General features: G+C 38.6%; 3 protein-coding genes across 4 annotated transcripts in view; 1 reads left to right on the top strand and 2 right to left on the bottom strand.

Annotated features, from left to right (window-relative positions):
- rab18a (RAB18A, member RAS oncogene family) overlaps positions 1 to 4352 on the top strand; it is a 50531-nt gene extending 46179 nt beyond the window's left edge. The window contains exon 8 of the mRNA XM_081392625.1: positions 4316 to 4352. The gene's annotated coding sequence lies outside the window, so the exon portion shown is untranslated. The remainder of the gene's footprint in view (positions 1 to 4315) is intronic.
- Positions 1 to 11747, bottom strand: part of mkxa (mohawk homeobox a) — a 31246-nt gene extending 19499 nt beyond the window's left edge. The window contains exons 1-5 of one of the 2 annotated variants that reach the window (XM_081392622.1): positions 11341 to 11747; positions 10433 to 10713; positions 7625 to 7784; positions 6126 to 6279; positions 344 to 673 (exon numbers count right to left, since the gene is read on the bottom strand). In XM_081392622.1, the coding sequence (XP_081248748.1) occupies positions 344 to 673; positions 6126 to 6279; positions 7625 to 7784; positions 10433 to 10608 (820 nt within the window). In that variant the 5' untranslated portion in view covers positions 10609 to 10713; positions 11341 to 11747. The remainder of the gene's footprint in view (positions 1 to 343; positions 674 to 6125; positions 6280 to 7624; positions 7785 to 10432; positions 10714 to 11340) is intronic. The other variant, XM_081392621.1, reaches the window with a different exon arrangement.
- An 11167-nt stretch (positions 11748 to 22914) lies between these two features.
- The window catches only part of odad2 (outer dynein arm docking complex subunit 2), a gene marked incomplete at its 5' end in the record, with an annotated part of 60725 nt that continues 58206 nt past the window's right edge, over positions 22915 to 25433 (bottom strand). The window contains one exon of the mRNA XM_081392733.1: positions 22915 to 23439. Coding sequence (XP_081248859.1) covers positions 23326 to 23439 — 114 coding nt within the window. The 3' untranslated portion in view covers positions 22915 to 23325. The remainder of the gene's footprint in view (positions 23440 to 25433) is intronic.

Raw genomic sequence — 25433 nt, 5'->3', positions numbered from 1 at the left:
ACCTAAAAAGTTTTATCAAAAGTACAAAGCATAATATAAAAGCACAAATTCTTTGAACTATTGAACTGCAATATTTTTAACATACTAGTATTTTCATACTATTAAAAACATATTTACAAATGTCAAGACTAAATTAAATGATTTATATGTGTGAGAGAGAATAGAGAAACAAATGACCCCTCTGTGACTCTACTTGTAGAACAAGAAGCCAAAATCATACATGGATTCAAACACAGCTGATACTGGGCTGATGAAACTGCTTCAAGATGCCCTTCTTCCTCTCTAAGAGCAAGAGAGACACACACACGGAGAAGGAAAGAATGTAAGACTGGCAGCAGCTCACCAGTCCTGTAGATAAAGTTGGCTTCTGCCTCTGAAGAAGATGGTGATAGCAGGTCTTCATCATACTCATTAGAGCTGAAAGAGCCTGAGTGGTTCCTCCTCCGCGCGTCCATTACGCCGTTGGCCACCATTACGTGACGGAGCGAGTCGTTAAGGTAACGGTGCAACAGGCTGCTCTTATATTTGGGTGGCGACACATAGTCATCAGACAATGATGCGTCCGCAGCTGCTCGAAGACCCGCCCCCACGGCACCACCTTCCTTCTTGATGACGCTCTGGTACATCGGCTTATGAAACTCCCCGACCTGGGCCCGTGCTGCTGGGTCAACATCTGGATGTGATGCAGGATACATGAAAATATGTCAATACAAATTTGGGAAGACAATTGGCATAAAAATGAGAGAAGTGAACTATAAAACGTCAATATTTTGATGTCCTGCCCTTTACACCTTCCCAGCAGGGAGATACAAGGTCACATTTTGATTTTATCACCCTTCTCTTCTGCATGACCCCTCCAGCACATTGAAAACTCTTGCCTGGATTACACTCCTTGAAAACACGGGCCTCCCAAATGCAAGTGTGTAAGATCAAATTTGGTGCTGAGAGACTGATTACTGCTATACAGAGGGTGAGGTAGAGAAGGGTTGGATCTTTGAGCCTCCAATGGCCTCATTTGAGAAAGTATCCAAAGAAAATTATCAAAAAGTTCAAAATCTATTCTTAGAAAATACAAATATGAAATATGAATATTTCAAATATACATGTGATAAACTAAAATGTGCAAAAAAAGTAAGAGCAAACATTCCGTTGCTTGAAATAAATGGCACCAACACTACCGTTCAAAATGTTGGTGTAAGATTTAAAAAAAAAATAATAATAATTATTCAGCAAAGTGACCGTAAAGATAAATAACTTTGAAAGAAAGTCTAGTTTCATTCTGTTTTTGGTAACAAAACTAATAAAAGTATCATCTTTCTCATCAAAACCCTTTGGACATTCCAATATCATATCTCAGCCTCGGAGAGTGTGTTCAGTTGATCTTTCCTTTCCGTTGATCATTCTTTAAAAAACACCCTATCATTCATCTCATATTATTTGCTCAGGCACCTGTAGTCCCATCAGTGATTCAATAAAGAACATAAATGAGAGACAGACATGTTTTATTACTGGATGATTTATGATTTATAACTATTAGGGGCATTGATGCTGATTGTAATAAAAGGTCCAAAATGTTTTCTCTCAGATGACATTGCCCCTCATGTAACAATTACAAAAAAGTTAATACTTTTGTTGTCAAAAGTCAGAATAAAAATCACACCATTTATCACTCGCAGTTCCACCATTTTGATTTATCTCTTGACTTGTCCTTGTGGTTTTCAGTACACTTTAAAGGGATAGTTCACCCTAAAATTAAACTTCTGTCATCTTTCAAGTTGTTCCAAACGTGTATGAATTTGAGGTTGTGTAAATGAGAAATTTTCATTTTTGGGTGAACTATCCCTTTAACACATGCAAGTCTTCAGTAAAATCTATATAATCATAGACTCTCAAATTCCTTTGAATTAGCAATTTCATCTTAAACTGTGTGTGGATTCTTTTTTGGTTTTGATTTACTCATTTGAGAAGGTCCATGGGCCAAATTACAATAGTGTTTTCAGCATTTAGAGCCACATCACTCACTCCACATCCTTAAAGTCAACATTTTTTAAAGATTGTTTTAGTGCACCCTTATTGTATATTACCTTGACAACCATTCCATAATGCAGGAAACCAAGGTAAACACAGTGGAGTTCACACAAACGCAATATTTCCTAGGATACAGGGTTAGGATTGCGTGAGTGAATGCCTCCTAAGTGAGCTAGGATTTCACTGCAAGGCTCTATCTTGACTCAAATGTGTGAAGAGTGTGTCTGAAGCTTAGATCTTCTGTGTAGCACATAATTACTGAGCTCAGACACGGGAACGACAGACCTGATGAAACGTCTGCGCAACAAAACTTTCCCTCTAAACAACCGAGACATTTCGTATGCATAGTAAACAACTTGTACCATGTTACATGATGTGCTTGTATAATCACAGTTCACAATATTTGAGTGAATCCCACAGAAAACATGTCAGAAGATAAGATCATCTTTTTTTATAACATCTCCCTTAATTTCTTTACTTTTGACCTTTTTGGTTTCATAATGTGTTGGTAATTCTCATTGTTCTCAAAAGTGAATCGTACTAAAATAGAGACATTTAGTACTACAGGCAAAAAATAATTGTGAAATATACTGTTTATACTTCTATTTTTTTATTTCTATTCTATTTTATTTCTCAATGTGTGTTGTGACCAAGAGATAATTCAAATATGTACAGCAAGACATATTTTTCCTCTCGAAATATTTCAATAGCCAAGTTTCCATCCAAGGTTTTTTGAGCAACAAGATTTAGCTCATCAAAAATGTACTGAAATACCTGATGGAACTGTTAATTATTGATAAAATTCCGCAAGTGTCAACGCAATCAGTTTCCGTTTAAGTTGAGCACATAAATTCTATGACAAGTTTGACCAGAAGGTGAAGGAATTAGAGGTCAAAGGTTAAGCCAGGCTGCTGACACGGCTTGTATGCTATTCAACAGTGTAAGAAAAGCGGGAAGTTATTTGTAGGATGAGACAGATGTGAGAGGCAAAGACTGGGCATTCCTCTTCTAACCACAGAGTGTGTGTCCTTCTCCAAGACATCTAATCAAGGCACCAAATACAGTGTGTGTGTTTGGAGGCCACTGTTAAGCACAGGGGGATGATAAGCGTTCTGACTGAATGTCTAAATGACTGAATTGTGTGCGGATGCTTATGTTAAGCGATGCGGCCAACAAACATGCAGTCTGTCAGAGAGCCAACAACATCCCTGCAGTTGTAACGCCTGAGCATGTGAATTAGAGGAAAAAAGAAGGAAAACCGAGAGAACTTTAGATAGTAAGCTAGGATGTTTTTGTGTTTATGCATGTAAGTGCAAGATTGTGTGTGAGTGTTTGTGGTTGAGTCCTGACGCCCCATTGTGGTGTGTTAATCACAGTGTGCATGACTGTCTGTGGGCCTACGCGTCTGTCCGGTTCACTTAAACACAGAGGAGGATGAACACACGAACACTGCGCTCGACATACCCCGACCCTGATTTATGGCTCGGCTGCTATACGATGCTATAAAAATGTTTGGAGTGTTGCACTGACTGTAATAAAACATCTGCATTTAAGCATCCTGTCTGGTCTGTTTCAGCTACATGCTGAATGAAACCCCAAGCAGTTTCTTATAAATACCACAACACTTTATACCAATCAAATTTAGCACCAGGATGGGTGAATTTGTTTGTGCTTGTTTGTTTTAAAGAGCAGTTTTGCTTGCACATTGTGTTTGTGTATATTCTCAAGCAGTGATTAACAGTGTTTATTGCAATATCTCTGCAACACATGTATGACTAAAAATGCACATTCTTAAAGGAACAGTTCATAAACAAAAATCCTGTCATCGTTTACTCACCCTCACTGACTTGAAAGAAGATATTTTGAAGGATGTTGTGATTGTTTTTGTGCATACAATTAAAGACAGCAGAGTCCAAAACAATATTGACTTTCATTATTTTTTCATTATCTTCTTTTGTGTTTGACAGAAGAAAGAAAGTCATACAGGTTAGGAACAACATGAGGGTAAGTAAATAATGACAGGATTTTGAACTTTGAACTTTGATTCAACACTATATCCACCACGACAACTTTGTGACGACATGTTCCCTCCAATTTTCTTATTAGTGGTCAATTAATATGCATATTTCAGTGACTAATTGTTAAACTTTACATTCAGAGAATAGGGACAGTTCACCATACAATGAAAGCCAGTGGGGTCAAAAACAACATTGGACCCCATTGACTTTCATTGTATTGACAACAAAACAGAGAAATATATTAAAATATCTTCTTTTGTGTTCAACAGAAGACAGAAACCCACACAGGACTGGAACAACATGAGGGTGAGTAAATCATAACAGCATTTTCAATATTTGAATATTTGGTCTCACATTAAACTCAAACAAGTTGGGGAAGGCTATTCCGTGCTTTACAGTATTTTTGCAATTCTTGCTAATTTCCTGACCAGCGATTTCTAATTAAAGTGGTTAAGACCATTAAAAGACCGATAAATATTTAGCCATTTTTGGCTTGTTAATCTTTACATATGGTCCCCCCCACCAGCCGCGGCACTACCATTGGGCCCGGGTGGGCCTGGGCCCACCCATTTTAGGTCCGGGCCCACCCATATTCTACTATGGTTTTGTACGTTTCTTCATTCGGATCTATTTGCGATCCATTCCATTCTAAACAAACAACGCAATTTACATGCTTCCTCCTTGTTACATTATTCATTAAGATAATAATAACGCATAATTATCAGTGAACTTGATATATGTTGCAATTTACACCAAATGCAACACTGCACTCCCTTGTGAAGTCGATTGGATGAACGGTTCTCGAAATAATCAAAATGCAAACAGACAGACAGACACATAAAGATTCCTGCCTTTATTAGAGAGAAGAATATGTTCAGCACCCTCTCTCCGAAGCTTTGAATATTCGATGTTCAAAAAATGGTATTCGGACCAGCCCTAGGGGCGGCACAATTGTGCACTTGCCGGCACTGGTTGCAGATGTTTTACTATGCATGCACAAACAAATGCCTTTCAACATATGCGTGCAAAGTTCAGAATAAAATGAATGTGCAGCAATTTGTACAAAAAGAGAGTCTGTATGCCTACTATATGTGTTGTAGCCATTAAATAAGCTCTTTTAGTTTCATATTTGTTAAAATATTATAATGTTATTTTTTCATCTATGTTGATTATGAAAAGTGAACCGCACGAGTAAGATAGCTGCGCAATATATCGAGAGATGTGGGTCAGACATGATTTTGACCACTTTTTGTTTTGTAGAAAGCCTTTTTTTAAGTGAATTTCGTTTTGTGTAAATTGTATTTTAATTTTAATATTTTTTTTATCAACCAAATGCCTGGATTTGATAAATAAGAAGCAAATAGGCTATAGCAGAGACAATATAATCATGGAGGCGCCCGCGCAGTCACTTGCATTGCTCGTGAACAGGAGCGCATCTCATCCTAACTTAACGAAACTCAGCGTATGCCTCACAGACATGAAATATATCTTAAGAAAGCTTGAAATGTCTTTTTAACAATTTAAAACGAAAAGAAATAGGCTACTCTCTGATTATGTAATTCATGATGTGCCTTTCTCTCTATAGGCACGTTCACTATACGGAGATGGTGATCGTCAACTTAATCTTCACAGCTGTTGTTGCTGTTAATAAACTAAAAATAATAGGCTTATAATTTTATTAAACAATAAATTAAATGAAATTGTAATTGTATTAAAAAAAGCAACAAAAAAATCCGGTTTAAGTTTTTGTTTTGTTTTTTAAACCTATGCTAACTACGCATTAAATTCAGGTAGGCTAGTGAGTCGCTGTCCTCAGTGCCGCAGAAAAGCGCTGAAACAGAGATGAAGGGGGACCCCATTTTTTTTTTTTTGGCTTAGTTTAACTGGCCCATCCAGTTTTCTGGAGGCCCACCTACAATCAAAATCATGGCGCTGCTAGTGCCCCCCACACTGTTAAATGTTAAATATCCTTGGTTTCAGCATCACATTGACACCTCTGTCTCTTGATAAATACAGTGTAAGAATCTTTAGACTTTAGGTTGTATGTGATTGTGTCATGATAGAGTCTGTGTGTCGTACCATCAGAGCAGGAGTCATCACTGCTGACGCTCAGTCTTTCCGCGTTGCCCTGGACGTATTTGTTGTAGAGTTTGATCCTAAGGGCCCAACTCAAATCAGGCTGCCTAACTGTGTTCTTCAGCCGCCGTCGAGCATTTGCAAACCAGTTAGACACCTGTGAAAAGAAGGAGGCTGTTGAAATGGTATTGAGGAAAGTTTGACCAATAAATAAAAAGAATTCTGGGTGCTCGAAAAAGACACAACAAATCTTTTTAACCTGTGGGCCAATCTTTTATCGATTCAGTTTTTCTCTCCTCTGTATGCCTATAAGTATCTGACAAACAGACATGCGTGTTTGGACTTAAAGACCCAGATTGTTTATTGGGACTCTATGAAAACCAATAGGCTGATGCCACATGCAAATATCATAGGAACACTGTGAACGTAACATTACTAAAGTTACGTTGATGAAGACCTGGGTGCTTATTCTGGCTTCTGCCACTCTCACCTAATAATATTCCTTTTCCTCTGCCCGACGTCTGTCTTTTTGCAATAAAAACATTCGCCCCAGCCTTCTCCATTTCACAGAGACCATTAGATGTTATACTAGGAAAACTTTTCATGTCTGATACACTTCAAGCCACTTATGACAGGCATTGTGCTGGGGCACTGCTTTGAAAAATGTTATTTAAGCCCTGCGTTTCCTGACCTCTGCTTTATATAAAGTTCTCAAAGGCCAACAGCCATATTTTTCCTTTTAAACAGGTCAATGGAGGCCAGTAGTTTTTGGACAGGGCCAGTGCTGGGGCCCTCCTCGCTGAACGCGAGCAAATCCGAAAGCGAAAAGCGAGCACGCATTCGAAAGCGATTACAAATATATGAAATGCATGCATTTGCTGAACGTGATTTCGGCAGCCACGATGTGGTAGCAGAAATACACTAGCAATGAGAAAAGTTCAGGTGTATCTTTGATCCTAAAGTTTGGAGATTTGTTTAGTCAGAAAAGTCTAAGATTATTTATCCACTGAAATTGAGCATCAGTTTTGTGTTTGTCAGTCCTTTTTCCATATTGCAGTGCATTCTGCTCACTTTTTTTTTTTTTAAACAAATGGCTCCTTTTCATGATTATTAGAACCAGATCAAATTTTTCGGGTCATCCAGAATAGCATCTCCAGGCTGAGCCAATTCTTAACAAATTTAGAGAACATGTTTATGTCTTCATGTGTATATACAGAGACACAGACTGAGACAGATATGTACACAGAAACTGACACCAACTGGAAAATGCATATGTGAAGAGTTAAACACAAGCCATGTGTCTCTAAATTTAAATATATATTGGCTAAACAATAAAAAAGAAGAAATTTGCTGAATTTGCTTGCAGCTTGTGTTTGGAATGAACACCTGCACCTTCATCTTATTGGAAAAAGAAAACTGTCATTTTAATAATCCTTCTGTCAAGAACCAGTAGCTCTTGGTAGCACGCTTATGGAAAGGTTGTGGAAAATGAACTTGCTCACCTGCACAAGTGTCATTTGCGAGCCAAGCGCGAGAAGGATTTTCTCTGTTTTAGTGGGGTAAGGATTGTCCCGGTGTTTGTAGAGCCACTGTTTCAAAGGCCGGGCCATGTCCTGCAGAGCTTGCCGTTTATGCCGTACCTTTCCCGGGTTCTGACGAGACCTGTGGGGAAAAAAAACAAGGCTACATAAATCTTATGACGATCATGAGTGGGCACTCATGTGGAGAAATTCCATAGGATTGATTTATTACATATTTTCCACAGAAAGAATGGTATTTTTGTTCTAACTGACTTCTGTTTTATATCCAGGAAATGAATCTATAAAGCAATATAAAAATATATTAATGAATAAATTAAACCCTTATTTGTATTATTATTATTTTGATGATCAATATGAAATCACAACCATCTATATCTAAAGGTAACATGCCAGCATGCATTTAGCAGACCAATAAGCTCAACAAGTTTTACAACTTTTTTTTAACATTACAAGTTATACATGGGAGATGCAAACAGTAAAAATTGAAAATATGCATAAAAATGTTTAATTTTCAGAGATATCGTAAGGGTTAATAGTCTTACACGAGGGCCTAATTTACGGTCATGCGCTGTGAAATGAGTATCATGCTATAATTAACTCTCCCAGTGAATGATTTTCACTCAGAATCAGTTTACAGTCTTGGCTGCAAAACGCAAAGACAATGCACTTAAATAAATGCATGTAATCCACATGTGCTCCGATAGTGACTGTAATAGTTTGAAAAAACTTTATAGGTACTGAGAGGCAAGAAAGTGTGCAGAAACTAAATGTATAAAAGTCTTGGCAGTTACTTAAATTCTCAATCCACGTTAAACATCACCAACTTTCTTTAATAGTTCTGTGCGCGTAAAGAGGGTTTTAATTAAAAACCATATTGCTGTAAAGAAAAGTTCTTCAGATCAGTGTGATGGTGTCCTGGGACAGGGTTCCTGTAAGAACTGCTGCATATGCGTTTCCTCAAAGAACTAGAGAGTAAAATGTTCTTTGTGGAACTTGAAAATGTTCTCCTGTAGCATCAGGCTGTTAGTGGGGTTTTCTTCTAATCGGAACCTTTATTTTCAAGAGTGAACAGAAGCTGGTTATTTAAACCTGTAGATGTCAGTATGGCGCTGTTATATCACCCTGTTATCTTCCAAAAACCTGACTGCACATTTAACATATTTTCCCCCAACGCTCCGAGGTTCATGTTCAGCAAATATTTTCCTTGTAACCCAGATCTGTATTAACAACCTAAAGAAGTTTTTTTTCCTCCCTGTTCTCGATATCGGCGACACACACCTCTGTGTTTACATTAATAATTTTCATTAGCAGTGATATTCCCCTTGAGGCGAGCAGAGCGGCTGTAGTGTTATCCTATTGGCTCCGCTTACTCGCGCAAACGGACTTTCAATAAGCGCGAGCCAGACGCACCCGCAGCGGAGGATGTTTGCACAAGTTTTTCACAAGACATCACATTTAGCTTCGGTGTTGCTGTGTATCGCAGTCGTATAATGAAGCACTGTGTTGTCTGCAAATAAAAAACAGGTTGAGGTAAACAGCTTAGGGCGGTGAGGCTGAACGCGCTGAGTTCGGAGGGCAAAGATGACATGGTTTCTTCTTGCGCCCTCGCTACAAAAATATTCGTGATTGACTGGACCACACATACAGTTGAAGGGAATGTTTATTTATTAGAAACAGACCTGTACGTGTTTTAAATTTGCTACCGAACACGAATGACCTCATGTACCCGAACGACAAGCCCCTGCTAATTCAGCACCATCGACAGCGACTTAAATGAATTTTGAATATTAATTTCCTGCTATTCTCTTTTTGAAACCTCAACGTATCCTAGATAAGAAAGCGGCGAACAGGCTGTGAATTCAAACCAGATGCTCTCTAACCACAACTGAGCGCAAAATCTATGGAACGAAAACAAAAAAAGACTATGAAAAGTCAAACAATTGAACGAGCCACTGCTTTTCACCGCCGGCCTTAAAATTGAACAACTTGATGTTTATCTTTAATACGGTTATGTGCTGCTGTCACGCGGTTAAAAGCATTAACGGCGTTAAAATGACCACATATGATTGAAACAGGCTTTCATTTATGTGTTAATGTGCTAAGTATCTTACCATACTTAAGCTAATTATCCCGTCGTGAAAAGTAAATGATGTGCAAAGCAGTTATCATCTACTGCAAAAGAAAAAAAAAAAATTGAAAACGTTTTAAAAGTCAAATCAAAGGGGTGCTAATGTGAACACCTGTTGATGGTCTAATTTTTTTTATTTCGAATGACTTAAAGGTACAGTTCACCCCAAAATTAACAATTTGTCATCATTTATTCACCCCTCTTGTTGTTCCAAACCTGTACGAGTTTCTTTGTTCTGTTGAACAACAAAATGAGATATTTTGAAGAATTTTAGATACTACGGAAAAAAATACTACGGAAGTCAATGGCTACCGTCAATGCCTGGTTACTAACATTCTTCAAAATATCTTCATTTGTGGTCAACAGAACAAAGAAACTCTTACAGGTTTGGAACAACATTGGGGTAACATTAGAGTAAATGGTGACAAAATATAAATTTTTGGGTGAACTATCCCTTTAAGCAAATCGAGATAAATGGATGGAAACAAAGATAGCTACTTGATGAAACATGATTAAAATATTTTACAGTGCATCTTTGAAATCATTCATTTGCAGTATTATAAGTGGAAGTTTATGTTAGACTAAGCATGTTCATGAACCTGCAGTACATTTTACAAACGACACTGAAGTTTCTGACATACCCGGATCTCCTGTGCCGGATGGCTGAGCTGTCTTTGATGACTGGGCTGCTGGAGAGCAGGTCCGGATGCTGTCCATCTATCACCTCTAAATAATTTCGACTGCTTCTTTCCACCTCATTCGCCTTCTCTTCGAATAAAACCTGGCTACTTAACTTATTAAACACAATTGTGTTCATCTTTGGTATATAAGTCCTTCTTTCCTCCTGTGTCAGTCCGCAGAAAGCGCCTTGGCCGCCGTGGGGATGTCCTACTCAACGGAGCCGCTGCGCCTTGACAAAATCCTGTGAAACAGAATAAAAGGACACTTGTCTTCACTATCATTCCTGAGTTGACCCAAACATACATTTGTAAACATCATTTTCGGTTGATGAAGACTACGTTAAATTTAATTTAAAATAGCCTAAAGATCCCCTCAGCCAAAACAAAACACGCAAAACTCATTAAGCGCGTGAGTCTGAGACAGGCTCGAGTGAGCAATATTGACGGAATTTATATGTTTGAAACTTCTGTACAGTTTATGCAAACTTGCATTACATTTAATGTGTTCAGAATGAATGGTGCGTGCTTGACACTGGAATGTATACAATGTTGCGTTGACCGGTCTATTTCATAGACATGAAGAACAAAATGTGTCTGTAAGTTATAGGCTACATTTTACATGTAAAAATGTTAGGGTTTTTTTTTATCAATGATGTGATAAAAGCGCTGTAACCGCACTTATCCATTTGTACATTTATTTAGGCTACATTCCTATGGAAAGAGGAAAAGATGTAGGACAAATCCATTGAGAGCGATGGAAATAAACCAAACTTTACGAATCATCCCTGTCACATAGTTATGAAGACTGTGACGCGACAGGGAAAACATTTACAAGTCATAACTGAAAACGGTAGGCTGAATGAACGTACCTGAACGTTCCCCCTTCTGCGTCTTTCTGTAAAGTGTAATCCAGTTTCCAGTTTCCCATTCCCTTTCACATGTTCTCCACTCTAAAATCCTGTGCGCAAACCACACGAACCGCTTTCGCCTCTGTGCTTTATTCAAGCGCGCCCGGGAACATGAATACAGGACTCATCTCGTGTTTCCCAGCTGGCGGCTCAGACGGCGAACATACAGGGATTGTTTTATGCCGGTTTCGCCGGTCTGCAGGGGGAGGCTACCGGGAGACAGTCAGCCAGTGCAACAGTGTATATTCCCTTGTGTGGGTTCACGTCTGGAACGCGTCCATCACCCGACTGCATGACAGCTGTATTGAGTTACTAATATCAGCCAGAGCTGGTGATTAGATGCAGTTCATCAGAAGCAGCTTCACCTCGGTGCGATGTGCAAAACAGGCACAATTTTGACATGAGACAGATGAATGGATAAATATTAGTTACTGTTGTAGTGGAGAAATAAGTCAATTAGAAGCACACTAGCCAACCACAAATTTATGAGGCCTATAGGTGAAATATGGAGTGTTCTAATAGATTTTGTCTGTATATTAGGCATATTATAGCCTACTGATACAATATTTACATAGTCAGTTAAGAAAACAACTATTCTATAAAATGTTCAAATTAATGTCAAGTAGATACTGTTACATTCTGCCCCACTAAAATAAAAGGCAAGGCTAGCAATTGGAACGCTTTGCAAACTTGTATATTGATGTAAGCTAATTTCTATTTCATATCATAGGCCTACATTATATAGCTAAAATCACATGATATCGTTAAATAATATATTTGGTTTATTCCCTGTAATAACGAAAGACCTTGCGGAAGTCTGGGTTCCTTTCGTTCAGCAAAAACGCTTACTGCTCGAGGACAGAAAATCCCTCGAGACCTCATTTTTATTGTCTTAACATTTTGAGAGCGGAATCACTTGATTGAACAACCTAATTCTTTTCCAAACATGGTTACCGAGGTCTACAATTACTTCTATTCCAGTTCGCTTAAGAACCTCTATAAACCAATATACAAACAAATTAATTATATCAACGCCATGTGCGATGCTTAATCGGGAGACCTATAGCGTGCTGAGGAAACGCTGCTCGCGTGAGTTCCCTCGCGAGCATCGATGTGATTCTGTTACCCTCTCATTTTCCCAAATTACACGACTTGCACGTCGCATTGAATGCCATTGACTGTGTCTTTCGGGTTTATCCAGGGTAGTGTTTGGAGGTGAAGTGACTAATCTCGGAGGCACATATGCGCTCCTTACGCCCCGTATAATTGGCGCGTTCCTTTTATTTGGGTGTATTTTTACCTATTTAATGAACAAACTCTCCCGGACATCAACAGGGTGACTCACTCACCTCGTGAATGCAATTGAAGACAGTGCTGCCCGACCACTAACGGCCACTGGAATTATGTCCTTTTTCTTACTGTCTCTTGTCTGTCAGGGGCTTACCACATGTGGGTGCCCACAGGTTTACTCTTAACAGTTGCATCTCCAGGGTAACCACATGCCCTTGGGCAGGTAGTCACATCACTTTGTGGTGTACTTCATTCCGTGGGATGCCCACTGCTTAAAGGTGTGGTCACAGGGACAGATAATGTGCTCTGTGAAGCCTTGCTGAAAGTGTAATGACCCTTAAGTGCACTCCACCAGTAAACTGCCCTGGTGCTTTGGGTGTCTGCCAGACCAAGTGTCTTATTTAAGATCTTGGTTTATTTTATACAGTGTTTCTACCAATGGATGTTGTTGTTAAACAGCTTGACACGTCTACATTTTCAGTGGGTTACTGTTGTACTATGTTATGGCATTTAAATGATTCATTTGATATAATGCACTTTTTACACTGTACTTAGGCTATATAAAAAAAAAATACCTGCACGTATTTACATCTATAATTAAGTTCTGTAATTCCATCTATAATTACACTGTTGAGCCTTCCCTTACACGCAGGGCCGTCCCAAGCATGGGGTGGGGCCAAGTGTGAGTTAGGGGGTTGAAGGGTAGAGGCTAGTTGGAAGTGGATTGCTTTCCCGTCGGTCCATTCGCAACCGCATTCCGGGGGTCGCCTTCAGTCCGTTCGGCCGCCTAAAGCACGGGGCCCTAAGAACGGCCCTGCTTACACCTTAACCCACTCTTAAACCTAACTATACAACCAAACCCGTTCCTAACTTTAAACCCATCCCACCTCAATGGAGGAAAAACTGTTTTGCAATACTGCATGAACATGATAAGTTCATTGTAGTAAACTTTTTTTTTTATGTACTGTAAGTAGTAAAGATACGTAATATAAAGTGGGACTGAATATTTAGTGGGAATGTACTTTGACAGTATGTAGGTTGGCTTGCAAACAGAAAATCTGACAGAAAACTTTACTAAACCCATGGGCAAAGCAAGTGTTCTTCATTACTATTTTATTTCCTTTTCTGCTGGAGCAACATTGTGTTTTATTTGCTGAGTTGCCGCAACAGCATCTGCATAAAACAATTAAGTGTTTATGAAGAGCTAACCCAAACTCCGTTTACAGGATAGACAGAAGTTTGATGACAAATTCCACCCCGCTGAAACTTTCAGCATGTGACCATGTGGTAGTGCCATGCAAACAAGATGCATCCATGTTTCGAATGGCGAATTTGAGAGTAATGGAACTGGCTCAAAGTAATCGCAGGTAGTTGTAATTTCCTGACGTTACCTTTTCATTAGAATCTCAAAATCCATTTTCTGGTATACATTCTGTCCCTCATTTAAACCAACATTTTCACACCAGCCACAAGCCTTAAATAGGAGTCGAGCAGCCATTGAACGTTGCGCTGTTGGGGCTACTTAAAGAAAGCCACAGACAAGATTTGTTAAAATCATTGGGCCTTGTGGAAAATATAAACTGTTGAACAATTACTCCCATTAGAGATTGTTAAAAGTGATTCAAAGCTTTTCCACACATACTTAATGCCATTACTGTGTCCGACCTGAATGGCATTAGTGTCTTTCATGCTGGCAAACACAATGTCTTGAAGAATAATTGTGTGTTGAGCTGTTTTCCCCACCTTTCCTTTCTTTCTCAAGCAGTGTTTTTCTTTTAAAGACGGTTTCCTAAAATACATCAATGCCTGTGAAGTATGCGTGTCGTGTTTTGTTTAGTAATCTACTGGGTCGCCTGGCTCTGTGTTTTGGCACGCTGTTATCTTTTCAGGTTGCACTGTTTTCAGAGGTAATACTGTTCCTTTTTTGAAGTGGATGCTTATTCGTGTGGTTGGTGTATTGAGGTTGGCAACTTCGTGACCTCATATTAAGAAGCTTGTTTGCATGCTGACAAAGCAGAGTTTATTTTAGATTTCAGGAGAACAAAGGAACTTTCGATATAACATTACATAGAGCACATTTAGACATGCTGCCATTATTTGATTCACCGATAGCATTATGAGCAACTAGCAGCAGTACATCAAATATGTAAAAACCATAAAAGATTGTGGCACATAAGGATGATTGGCAGCAGTTTGATATATCTGGTCCGATCAGTTACCACCACCTTCTCCTGCTGTGTAAAAATCCAAAGCAAAAAGCTCCCATTACACTGTCTCGAACACACTATATGAGCAGAAAAAAATCTGATAATCATCAGCAGTTGGCCTGCTGCTGTACTCCCTCTGTCTGTCTTTTTCCGTCTCGGTCTCGACCTCCTCTCTCTTTCTCTCACCCATGTTGGGTGCTGAGCGCTTGATGAACACATCCTGATGAAAAGTCAAGGATAATATCATTCTTGGTCCAAAGCCACAAGCCTCCCAGGTAGGTTTAGAACCCAGAAAGGAGAAGGTCTGTGCTGCTGTAGATCTTATGTCCAAGTGCTTAATATAATAGTATAGTATATACATTTATAGCTGGTTGCTATCATACAGTATATCAGACTCATTTATTGGCATACTTTTTTCTATAATAATACAAGTAACCCAGTAGAATACAATTCTACATTTAATGGGTTTATCTACAGCTCTATATACAGTATTGATGTATAAATTGTGTGTATGTATGCCTTTTATGAATGCTATCAAACAAAGTCAGGTATTTCTTTATTTTATTGAGTGATTTTTACAAGTGCTAAATCCTACCCTCACCTGTGTGTTGAGCGATGGGATTCGCAACTGATCGGAGAGAGAAGCTATGAGATAGTAAATAAGTTGTTTAATCAATAATTTGTCGTATTAAAACATTGAATAGTGTATAGTAACAAGTGTAAGACATGCACGTTTTGAGTTAGAATTATTGTGTTTCAAAGAATTATTTTGTTCTCCGTGTATGTTTGCCCGACATAGCGGCCTTCATTCTTTAGGGGTACGGATCTATAATACAGACTGTTTATTCTAAAGAAAACTGGTGCAAGACACTTGCTTGATTTGCGGTTTATTGATCCGTTGAGGACCATGTAGTGAATGCGAGAAACATTTACATTCAATCATTTAGCAGACGCTTTTATCCAAAGCGACTTACAAATGAGGAGATCAATACGAAATCAAACCCACAATAGTGCAACAATATGTGACCCTGGACCACAAAACCAGTCACAAGAGTACATTTTTTTAAATTGAGATGTATACATCATCTGAAAGCTGAATAAATAAGCTTTCCATTGATTTGGTTTGTTAGGATAGGACAATATTTGTCCGAGATGCAACTATTTGAAAATCTGGAATCTGAGGGTGCAAAAAAATCGAAACATTGAGAAAATCGTCTTTAAAGTTGTCCATTTACTGTATGTTCGCGATTTTGCAGCATCCACTCACAAAAATAAATGTTTTATATATTTACGGTAGGAAATTTACAAAATATCTTTATGGAACATGATCCTTACTTAATATCCTAATGATTTTTGGCATAAAAGAAAAATCGATAATTTTGACCCATACAATGTATTGTTAGCTATTGCCACAAATATACCCGTGCGACTTGTGACTGGTTTTGTGGTCCAGGGTTACATATATTATATAAGTGCCAGTTTGTCTAGCAGAGTACATGTACAAAGTGTTTTTTTAATAAAAAAATAAAAAAATAGATATACAGAATAGAATAATAAGTGTTAGTATTAATGGGTCAAGTATTGACGAAAAATATGCGTCTTTAGCCGTTTCTTGAAAATCAGCTCGGGTTGAGTTAGGCAGGACATTCCTCCAGCATTGAACAGTCAAGGTAACGGTCCGTGAAAGTGATTTTGTGCCTCTTTGGGATGGCACCACAAAGCGCAGTTCACTTGCAGAATGCAAGCTTCTGGAAGGAACATAGGTCTGAAGTAGTGAGTTTAGGTATGGGGTGCAGAGCCGAGCCAGTGGTTGTTCTGTAGGCAAACATCAGTGCGTTGAATTTGATGAGAGCGGCAATTGGCAACCAGTGCAAACTGATGAAGAGAGGTGTGACATGCGCTCTCTTCGGCTTTTAAAAACCACTCTTGCTGCAGCATTCTGGATCAGTTGCAGAGGTTTGACAGTGCATGCTGGAAGGCCTGCCAAGAGAGCAAAAATGCTGGATAGAACAAGAGCCCAGACAAGGAGTTTTAGAAAGGGCCTGATCTTTCTAATGTTGTATAAGGCAAATCTGCAGGACCGGGCAGTTCTAGCAATGTGGTCTTTGAAATTTAACTGATCATTAATCACAACTTCAAGGTTCCTGCATGGCTGTTCTGGATGGAGTTATGGTTGAGGAACCTAGCTGAATGGTTGTAATGAAGTTGTAATGAAGTGTTGGCTTGGCTGAGACCGCAAGCAGTTCTATCTTTGCAAGGTTGAGTTGAAGGTGGTGGTCCTTCATCCTGCAAGAATTGTCTGTTAGGGAGGCTGAAATGTGAGCAGCTACCGTTGTATCATCTGGCTGGAATGAGAGGTAGGGTTGTGTGTCATCTGCATAGCAGTGATAGGAAAATGTTTATGAATGACAGATCCAAGTGATGACATGTAGATGAAGAAGAGAAGTGGTCCATGCACTGAGGCCTGAGGCACTCCAGTCGCTAGATGTTGTGAGTTAGACGCCTCAACCTACACGACAACCTAAATAACCTACCTGAGAGGTAAGACTTGAACCATTGAAGTACGGTTTATGAGATTCCCTTTCGTCATGAGGGTTAACAGGAGCATCTGGTGGTTAACTATGTCAAAAGCAGCAGACAGGCTATGAGGGAAGAGTCTGTGGCATGTCTTCAGAGAATGTGTTTCTAAGGCCACCACGTACTCCGGCCTAACTTTGCTGTAGGCACATATTTTTTAAACCCATGCAGTTTCCTTCATAATTCAAAGAAAGACAGGTAGATGGTGCTACAAATATAGTTAAGCCTGTAGGTGGCATAGATAACTGTTTTTATGAACGAGTCATTGAATCATTTACTCAAATGATGTGTTCAAATCACAGGAAAGTGACTGGCTGCTTCTGGAATCGCATACTCTCCGAGTTGTCAATTTCATGTGACCTACAGCATTATTTGAGTCACTTCACTGACATTCATAAATCCTCTCTCGTGGGCTCATGGGATAGTGATGTGTGGGCACTTCAGAATCTTGCCAGAAGTATTAGTTTATCAGGTCGTTTTTAGCCTACTGTTTTATGAACGCTGTGAATTTGGACATACTATATACACATACTGTTTTTCATTTAGTATATAGTATAGAAGTATGCATTTTTGCAACCACTGTCTTTACGTGTGAGTCACTGAATTGTTCACTCAACTGATCTGTTAAAACAACTACTTCATTTAGAAACTATAATAAACAAAGCCTTTAAGCCTCTGTCAGCTTAGTTGCTTCAGCAATAGGTAGAAATAATGCAAAAGTAATAATCCCATTGGCTAGCAGTCATCGCCCACATTTTGATTTAGCAAACTAATTCTGGCGAATGTAGAAAATGTGATTAATATTCATGAGCCCAACAGTCTCCCTGGCAACAATGCAATCTAGTGAAAATATTACACATTTTCTGACTATTAAATGCTTAAATGTTAATGCTGCTAAACAGATGAAACATTTTACATTTTGGTAAGCTTTAATGAGATTTTAATCTTCTGATTATTGTTAATGTTGACCATGCACACAAAAAAATTCATACTTTTTAAAGCTCATATACCACATATTATTAAACGTTTTCTGATAATTCTTATTCCCCTGGTTGATATCGTACTACAGGTGAATTTTCCTATTATAATAAATCTGTACTCCATAAACTGTTACCATAAGCATGGCCTGTCAGAACCAATGCAGTCTTTATTAAAGTCACTGAGCTCTTTATAGGGGACAGGTCTGAAAGCCGACCCAGACACTGTGGTATTTGTGCACTCATTTTTCTGTTTATTTATTGTTAGGCCAGCTAGTTATTTACACTTTATGGATGGGAATGTCAGAATTCATTCGAGGCAGTTAAACCGTTTAAGAGAAAAAGAGACAGAGGGAGGGAACTGGAGCAATAAGGAGAGAGTGAGTGAGCAAACCAAAACCATCTAGTTATGCAAAGGCATTACAAGACATATTTAACCTTTGAGAGCGTATTACATTTTGCGGGTTTGTGACCACAAAAGAACAGAAACTTAACACTTTGTTGCAACATACTGTGTGAACTAGTGCATGTATGTGTGTAAAAACAAAATTATCTAAAAAGCAAGCCAGATCTTTAGTTTGTGAACTAAGTGAACACGCACTTCAAGTTTATTTTCACAGCCGTGATGCTCTGCTCCCCATTTGGCTTTATATTAAAACACAGCCTTCTTGTCCTCTTAAGAGAAAACAAAGCCACTTCTGATATTTGGAAGAAATTTTTACTAGTCATTAGTTTCTTTATGAAGAATTCTAACCCACTGCCTAGGGAGCTGCGGGAACCTTCCACTTCAAACAGACGCGTTTCATTTTCACAAAAAATAGCACATGCGCAAGCACTTGCATTACATCGCTCCATCCCAGCACGACCTTAAGTAAACACACTGAATTATGATTTTATACAAATGAGACTATATTCAATGTAATTCAATCAAAATCTAATAAGGAAAAGGTTCCTGGTTGTTTTGATGAGGTAATATTTCTCGGTGAGGGCAGAGATGGAGGTTTAGGTGAAGCATGACCGCAACGTTTCACAGCGTATTTCCCTCCCTACTGATTTCCAAATATTAAGGGCTCAACTGGTAATTGTGTGTGTATGTGGTGACAAAACCTCTTATTAGCTTTGAAGAATTTCCTTGATCAAATAACAGATCCAAGTAAAGTGTTTTCAGGATACTGTGAGACCCATGTTTTCTCAAAGGGAAAACTTCAGATTTCAGGTAGCTAAAATCAAAAGTGTGGCTGGATAAGAAGTGAACTGAAGTTTGAACATGCTTAGGCAGTGCGGTTGAGAACGGTCTGCACTCTTGAGCTGACCGGGCAGGAAGACAGACGCTAGCGCACTAATTCTCATCCCAATGACTTAAACATGTCCTCTGTCCTCAACTCACCATCCCATAAATTCCTCTCCTTCAGTCAAACACGCAACATTTGTTTAATGATGTTAGTTAGGCATGTCCTACTAGTCATCAACCTCAGAGAGAGAAACAGAGAGGGACAGAGATGGATGAAGGGGTGAAGTAAAAAAGAAGGGTAGCGGTTGTAACATCTGCACTGCATGGGTTTAAAAGGGCCTTATTTATTTTTGGTGATCAGAGTCGTATACTCAGAAGACAATGATTCTCATTTAGAGTCTCTTAGTTTATAGTCTGTTGAAGTAAACTGCACTTAGCCATACATGATAGACTCAACACAGGAGAATCAAGTATGACAAATGCGGAGCCACAGGAAATCAGTTGTAATCAAGCTCGATATTGATTCCAAAATTCAAATATTCAGTTCCATTTGTCTCCTACTTTCTGTCTTTAAAGCTGCAGTCCGTAGTTTTTCCTCTTCGTCGCCATCTCTGTTCGAAATCTGCAATTGCAGTTATTCGCGGAATTATCAGCTTTACGTGGGTTGTGCCACGGCACGGCACAGCGCGGATGAATCCAATGTTTTGAGGAGAATGTGCGGCTGTCAGTCACCGTGCCGGTGTGGATACTGTCATTCGCAATCACAGATCCTACTTTTTGGAAGTATGTCATCTGAACAAGTCCACTTTTGTTCTGACCAACTAAAGGGGAAAAAGCATTACAGTAAATCGCGGTGATTAAATCTAACGATCGCTTATATCACGTCAAACCATGCAAATTATACTTTGTTCTCAAATTGTTAATGTTAACAACATCAGCATTGCGTAACTACATTTAATGTGTATTAGGGCTACCTGTAGTTCAGTTTCCATTTCTGTGCAGTCTAATTTCTAATTGTCATACCAACAAATTAATGTTCCTTAGAGCTGGTTCTTACCTGTCCAGCAGAAGAAAAAAAGCTGTCTCTGCATCCGTTTTGAACCTCTTCAAAACACGGAGTTCAGCCAACCTTTCAAAAGCCCTTGCAATATTTATCCTTGTTTGCGCATGGGCCTGGTTGCAGTCTCTTTTTTTCTGTAGCCACAAATGTGGGTCTGATTTCACTTTGACGTCACGTGACAGGCCAATGACTTAAGGAATCTTCTGATGCAGATGTCTGCACAGGATGAAGTTTTTAGTCCTGCTTCAACAAGATGCTGTCTTGCTCCCTTACGCAACAATATGGGTAAGATGACTATAAGGTCCCATTAGTTAGCATAATAAATTAACTAACATTAACCAACAATGATACAGTAATTATTAAACTATAGTTTATAAAAATACAACTGTTCATTGTTAGGTCATGTTAGCTCAGGTCCATTAATATTACAGGAGTTAACAGATAAAACCTTTAACAATGTTTTATTTGAAATTTTTATAATTCGTAAATATCAACTGAGATCACTAGTTTTCATCGCTAGTTAACTAATGAATTTACTTCCCTCCCCCTGTTCTGCCTCCGCTCTACCACACTTGTGGAATCTTGTGTCAGTTTCTGGAGCATCTGGAATCTTTGTTCTGTCGTGAATCCCTTGTGTTTTATGTTGCAGGACCTTTATTTTGAAATTATTTTGTCTTGCTGTGCCTATGTTCTCTCCTGTGGTTTGTTCCTATTTGTCTTTGACTTAATCCGAAATCGCACCCCATACCCTCAAATAGGGCACTATTTGAGGGGACAGCCATTTGTAGTGGTGTCCGAAACCATAGTGAATGTTATCGAGTGCACTCATTCTATCCTACTATGCAACACAATAACCAGTGAACAACCGATGTACACTCAACAGCTGTCTGAATTCACTCACTCGTTTTCATTCACTCCTTCAAGTGAACAGAATTAGTATAGTGAATGAGGGTATAGGGGGCGATTTCAGATTCAGCCTTTGTCTCCATAGTTTCCCTTATTAGTTACCATGATGACTAATCACCTTCACCTGTTCCTTGTTAGCCTATTGTTACCCAGTGTATTTATACCCCTGTATTTCAATCCTTGTTTGTTGGTCATTGTCTTTAAACCTCAATGTAAAGCTGTGTTTCCGATGTCTTCATGTTTGGGTTATTGCCATCGGCTTCCTGTTTGGATTATCTTTCAAAACAAATACATTTGAATAACGTTTATTTAATCTTTAGGGAATTATTTTTATTTTTATTCATCATTTCCCTGTCCTGTTCCTTTAAAGCTGCTTGAACCCCTCAGTATTGTACAAAGCACTATATAAATAAAGGTGACTTGATTTTATTTTAGTCAAAAATATAAATCAAGTCAGCACTATATAAATAAAGGTGACTTGATTTTATTTTAGTCAAAAATATAAATATAGTTGAATCAACCTATCTACAGTAGGTTACACCAACTGAAGTTACGAATCGGGTTCAGATCAGGTAAAAACTTTTTTACAGTGCAGCATTGACATTTGAGTCAAATATAATGTTATATGACAAATTTCCACTGCTTGTTCCACTAGTTTGCGTAATTGTATATTTGCTTGTTTTGTTGTTTTGCATTCATTATATCTGGTAGAGAAAGTACTGGACATTGGATTGATGCCGATAATATAAAACATGATTATTTTTTAAGGATTACATTTTATGGGTCTGTCTGAGCAAAAGGCATGCTGCTGCTGTACTGTTGAGGTGGTCTCATTTTCCTCATACACGCTCCTACTTTTAACAGGCAAAATTAATGAGGACATTGAGAGGAGCCATCACCATATTTTTTCAATAACAAATAATAACGCAAAATACTCCATCTCATCGGGGAACTGTTGCACGTCAATTATGCACAAAATCATATTTACTCAGAAGGGACCTGCTACTGCACTGTTCCGTGTTCTCCAAGCACTGAGCCCATTCACGTCACCGCTGATTGAATTTATGAGCATATCATTCACATTAATGGGACTGTCTTTGTCTGCTCGAAACTATCACCAAATCACGTGTGCAAATGTGTTCTTTTGGTTTTATTTTCTCTAAATGTTGTGTATGCTGTCTTCATAACAATTGTGAAGAGCATGTGAGACCATCAGAGAGAGAAGAGAGAGAGGCAGAAAATATGGTGAGTGTTTCTACTTCAATCAGTAAGCAGTCTTCAATTATAGGGTTGCATGAACTTCACATCACCAGATGTGCCTTTTATTCAGACATGTGGACATCAGTACCTGCTGCATTTGTGAATGTGTTGTATTCATGCTCTAAACCATTTCAGAGAATGCAAACTGTGGAACATTTGGTGTGTACACACATAGAAGAAAGCATTTATGTAGAGAGGTAAAAGGCTAAGACGAGGGTGATCCAGGTTTATGTGGACTCCAAAGAATTAATTAATGTCATTTTTAGCTTTGGCTAAATACTTCCTATTATTACAGAGCTGAAGTAACATAAATAAACACACATTGGTCATCACAGCTGATCCATTTATACTCATTGGGTGGGGGGTAAAAACAAATTTGTTCCCCTCTTCAGTTGAGATTGGGAGGAAGATTATATCTGTGTTGCTTGCGGTCACTTTTTACCCATATTTAGCGTTCTCATTGGCCAGTGCCAGGCGTCGAATGTTGGCCACACAGCTGGCTGCCGCCTCCTGTAGGATCTCGTCCGTGGATCCGATCATGACGAGCAGGAGCTGTGACGGAGAGAAGAACATGTCAGAAACAGCCATCATAACCATCCAATAATGAAAACTCTGGCCAACATTCTCCTTTCATTAGACAGAACGAAAACCGCATAGCTACAATAACAGTCATTCACGAAGGCTTCTTACAAGCAGTTCTTTCCTGGGGCTTTAAGGAGACATCTAATCTGTTATTAAGCTATAAATGCAACTGTTTGCACACTGCAGACTTTTGCCAGAGGAGTTTACAGCTCCTGCAGCTGCCAAGGCTCGCTGCCTACTGGATGGCAGAGTACTGTGCCGGCTCATTAACTCACATATCAGTGTTTTTAGTTATGTTGAGAGAGCGAGGCAAGAGGTGGAAAGTGAGAATATGGCACAGAACCTTTGTGTGAGTGGAGTATATTAGCAGAATTGTGTTTGTTACAGTAATGAATAGGTTTAGTTGTTTATAAACTCTCCTCTGAACATTTGGCCATGTACTAAACCACACAGTCTGGCCGAACTCTCCCTCAGATCAAAGGTCATATCAGATCCCTCCACTTTAGCCTTGTTCTTGTTTAGCCTCTTTTGATCCTTGTTCTCAAAAACGGGTTTCCTGACTCTAAAAACATCCGGAACATTCTGGCTATATATTAAAATGTTTCCTTCTATTGTACAATGAGAGTTACTTATTATACTGTCACACTAAGTGAACCTAAAGGGTAGAGTTTGTGCCACTGTGGTCAAGTTATACAACATGGTATAATGCAGTTGTCGGAGGAGAGAGAGACAGACAGACAGAAAGACTAGTGGTGAGTTGTGTTCATAAATCTAAATAAACACAAACTGTGGGCAAAGACACTGGCACAAGTATTAAAACTCTGTTTGGTATATGTGTGTCCTTCAATACAGTACCAATAGGAGGTCATTCATTGAGCTTCATTCAGTACGTCCCAGACTCCCCAGCACATTTAGGCCAGACGTTTTACTCTACCAAGCAGGCCTTGGTCAAATCAGACTCCCAGGTCTTTTTGATTTGATAAAAATATATTGTGAATTAATAATTATATTAAATAGTCAAACACAGTCTGTTCATTTATTCAGCATTTCAGAATTTCCAAATTCTGGCTGATAGCAATACTGTGAGTCAATGATTATTTTCATGTTATGGCCGACAACCAATAAATGGCCAATATTAAAATTTGAAAAATCATACAAAAATCATAAAACAGTCAATTTTAAATGCATTTTAAGATATAATGTACAGTATAAAAATGGATATTCAATTTGAGATTTGCTAAAAATTACATTTAACAATGTTTTTTAATTATTAGTGTTTTAACTTAAGTTAGCATTAAATGAGAGCAGTGTAAAAAAAAAAAAAACTGTAGCACTTTATTTTACATTCCTGTTTTGCATGTTCATTCTATTTACTAAATATTATCTTATATTAACTTACCTTATATTACCCAGTACTTTCATCAGTAAGTACGCTGTAAATACACGTACGAGCATGTACTGTGAAATAAACTGAAACTAAAAACCGATAACCAACATGACACCAATATAAAGTACAGTACATCTCTAAAATTCTGTCTAAAAGCAGTATTAGTGCTTGTGGATTTGGCTGTCAGTATAAAGTGTAAAGTGTGTTAGAGCAAAGTTTGATCTCTTTTCATGTTATACACACACACACACACACACACACACACACACACACACACCAAGTTTATATAGACAACACTGAGCCAACAGAGACAAGCAAGACATTTCCAGAATTCCCTGCTAAAAGTTCAATAGTGAAGAATAAACAGATGGAAAGACTAATGTTCTATCTGTGAGCTCCACCAGATTCCTGAGCTGAACTGACATGCACAACAAACTGGGAAAACGACAGCTTTGATACCGTCTCTCCTCCTGTAGAGTCTTTATTTGTTAAAACCGCTTCCAAGTTCTTTACATAATTTCAGGCTGAATGTATCAGTTATGTTCAGCTGGATTTGCCGTTTTAAAATAGATCCCAA

Source organism: Scardinius erythrophthalmus (assembly GCF_964197995.2).
Source record: "Scardinius erythrophthalmus genome assembly, chromosome: 18".
NCBI classification, from domain to species: Eukaryota; Metazoa; Chordata; class Actinopteri; order Cypriniformes; family Leuciscidae; genus Scardinius; species Scardinius erythrophthalmus.
Note: the sequence above shows the minus strand (reverse complement) of the source record. Positions and strands in the feature narration are given on the sequence as shown.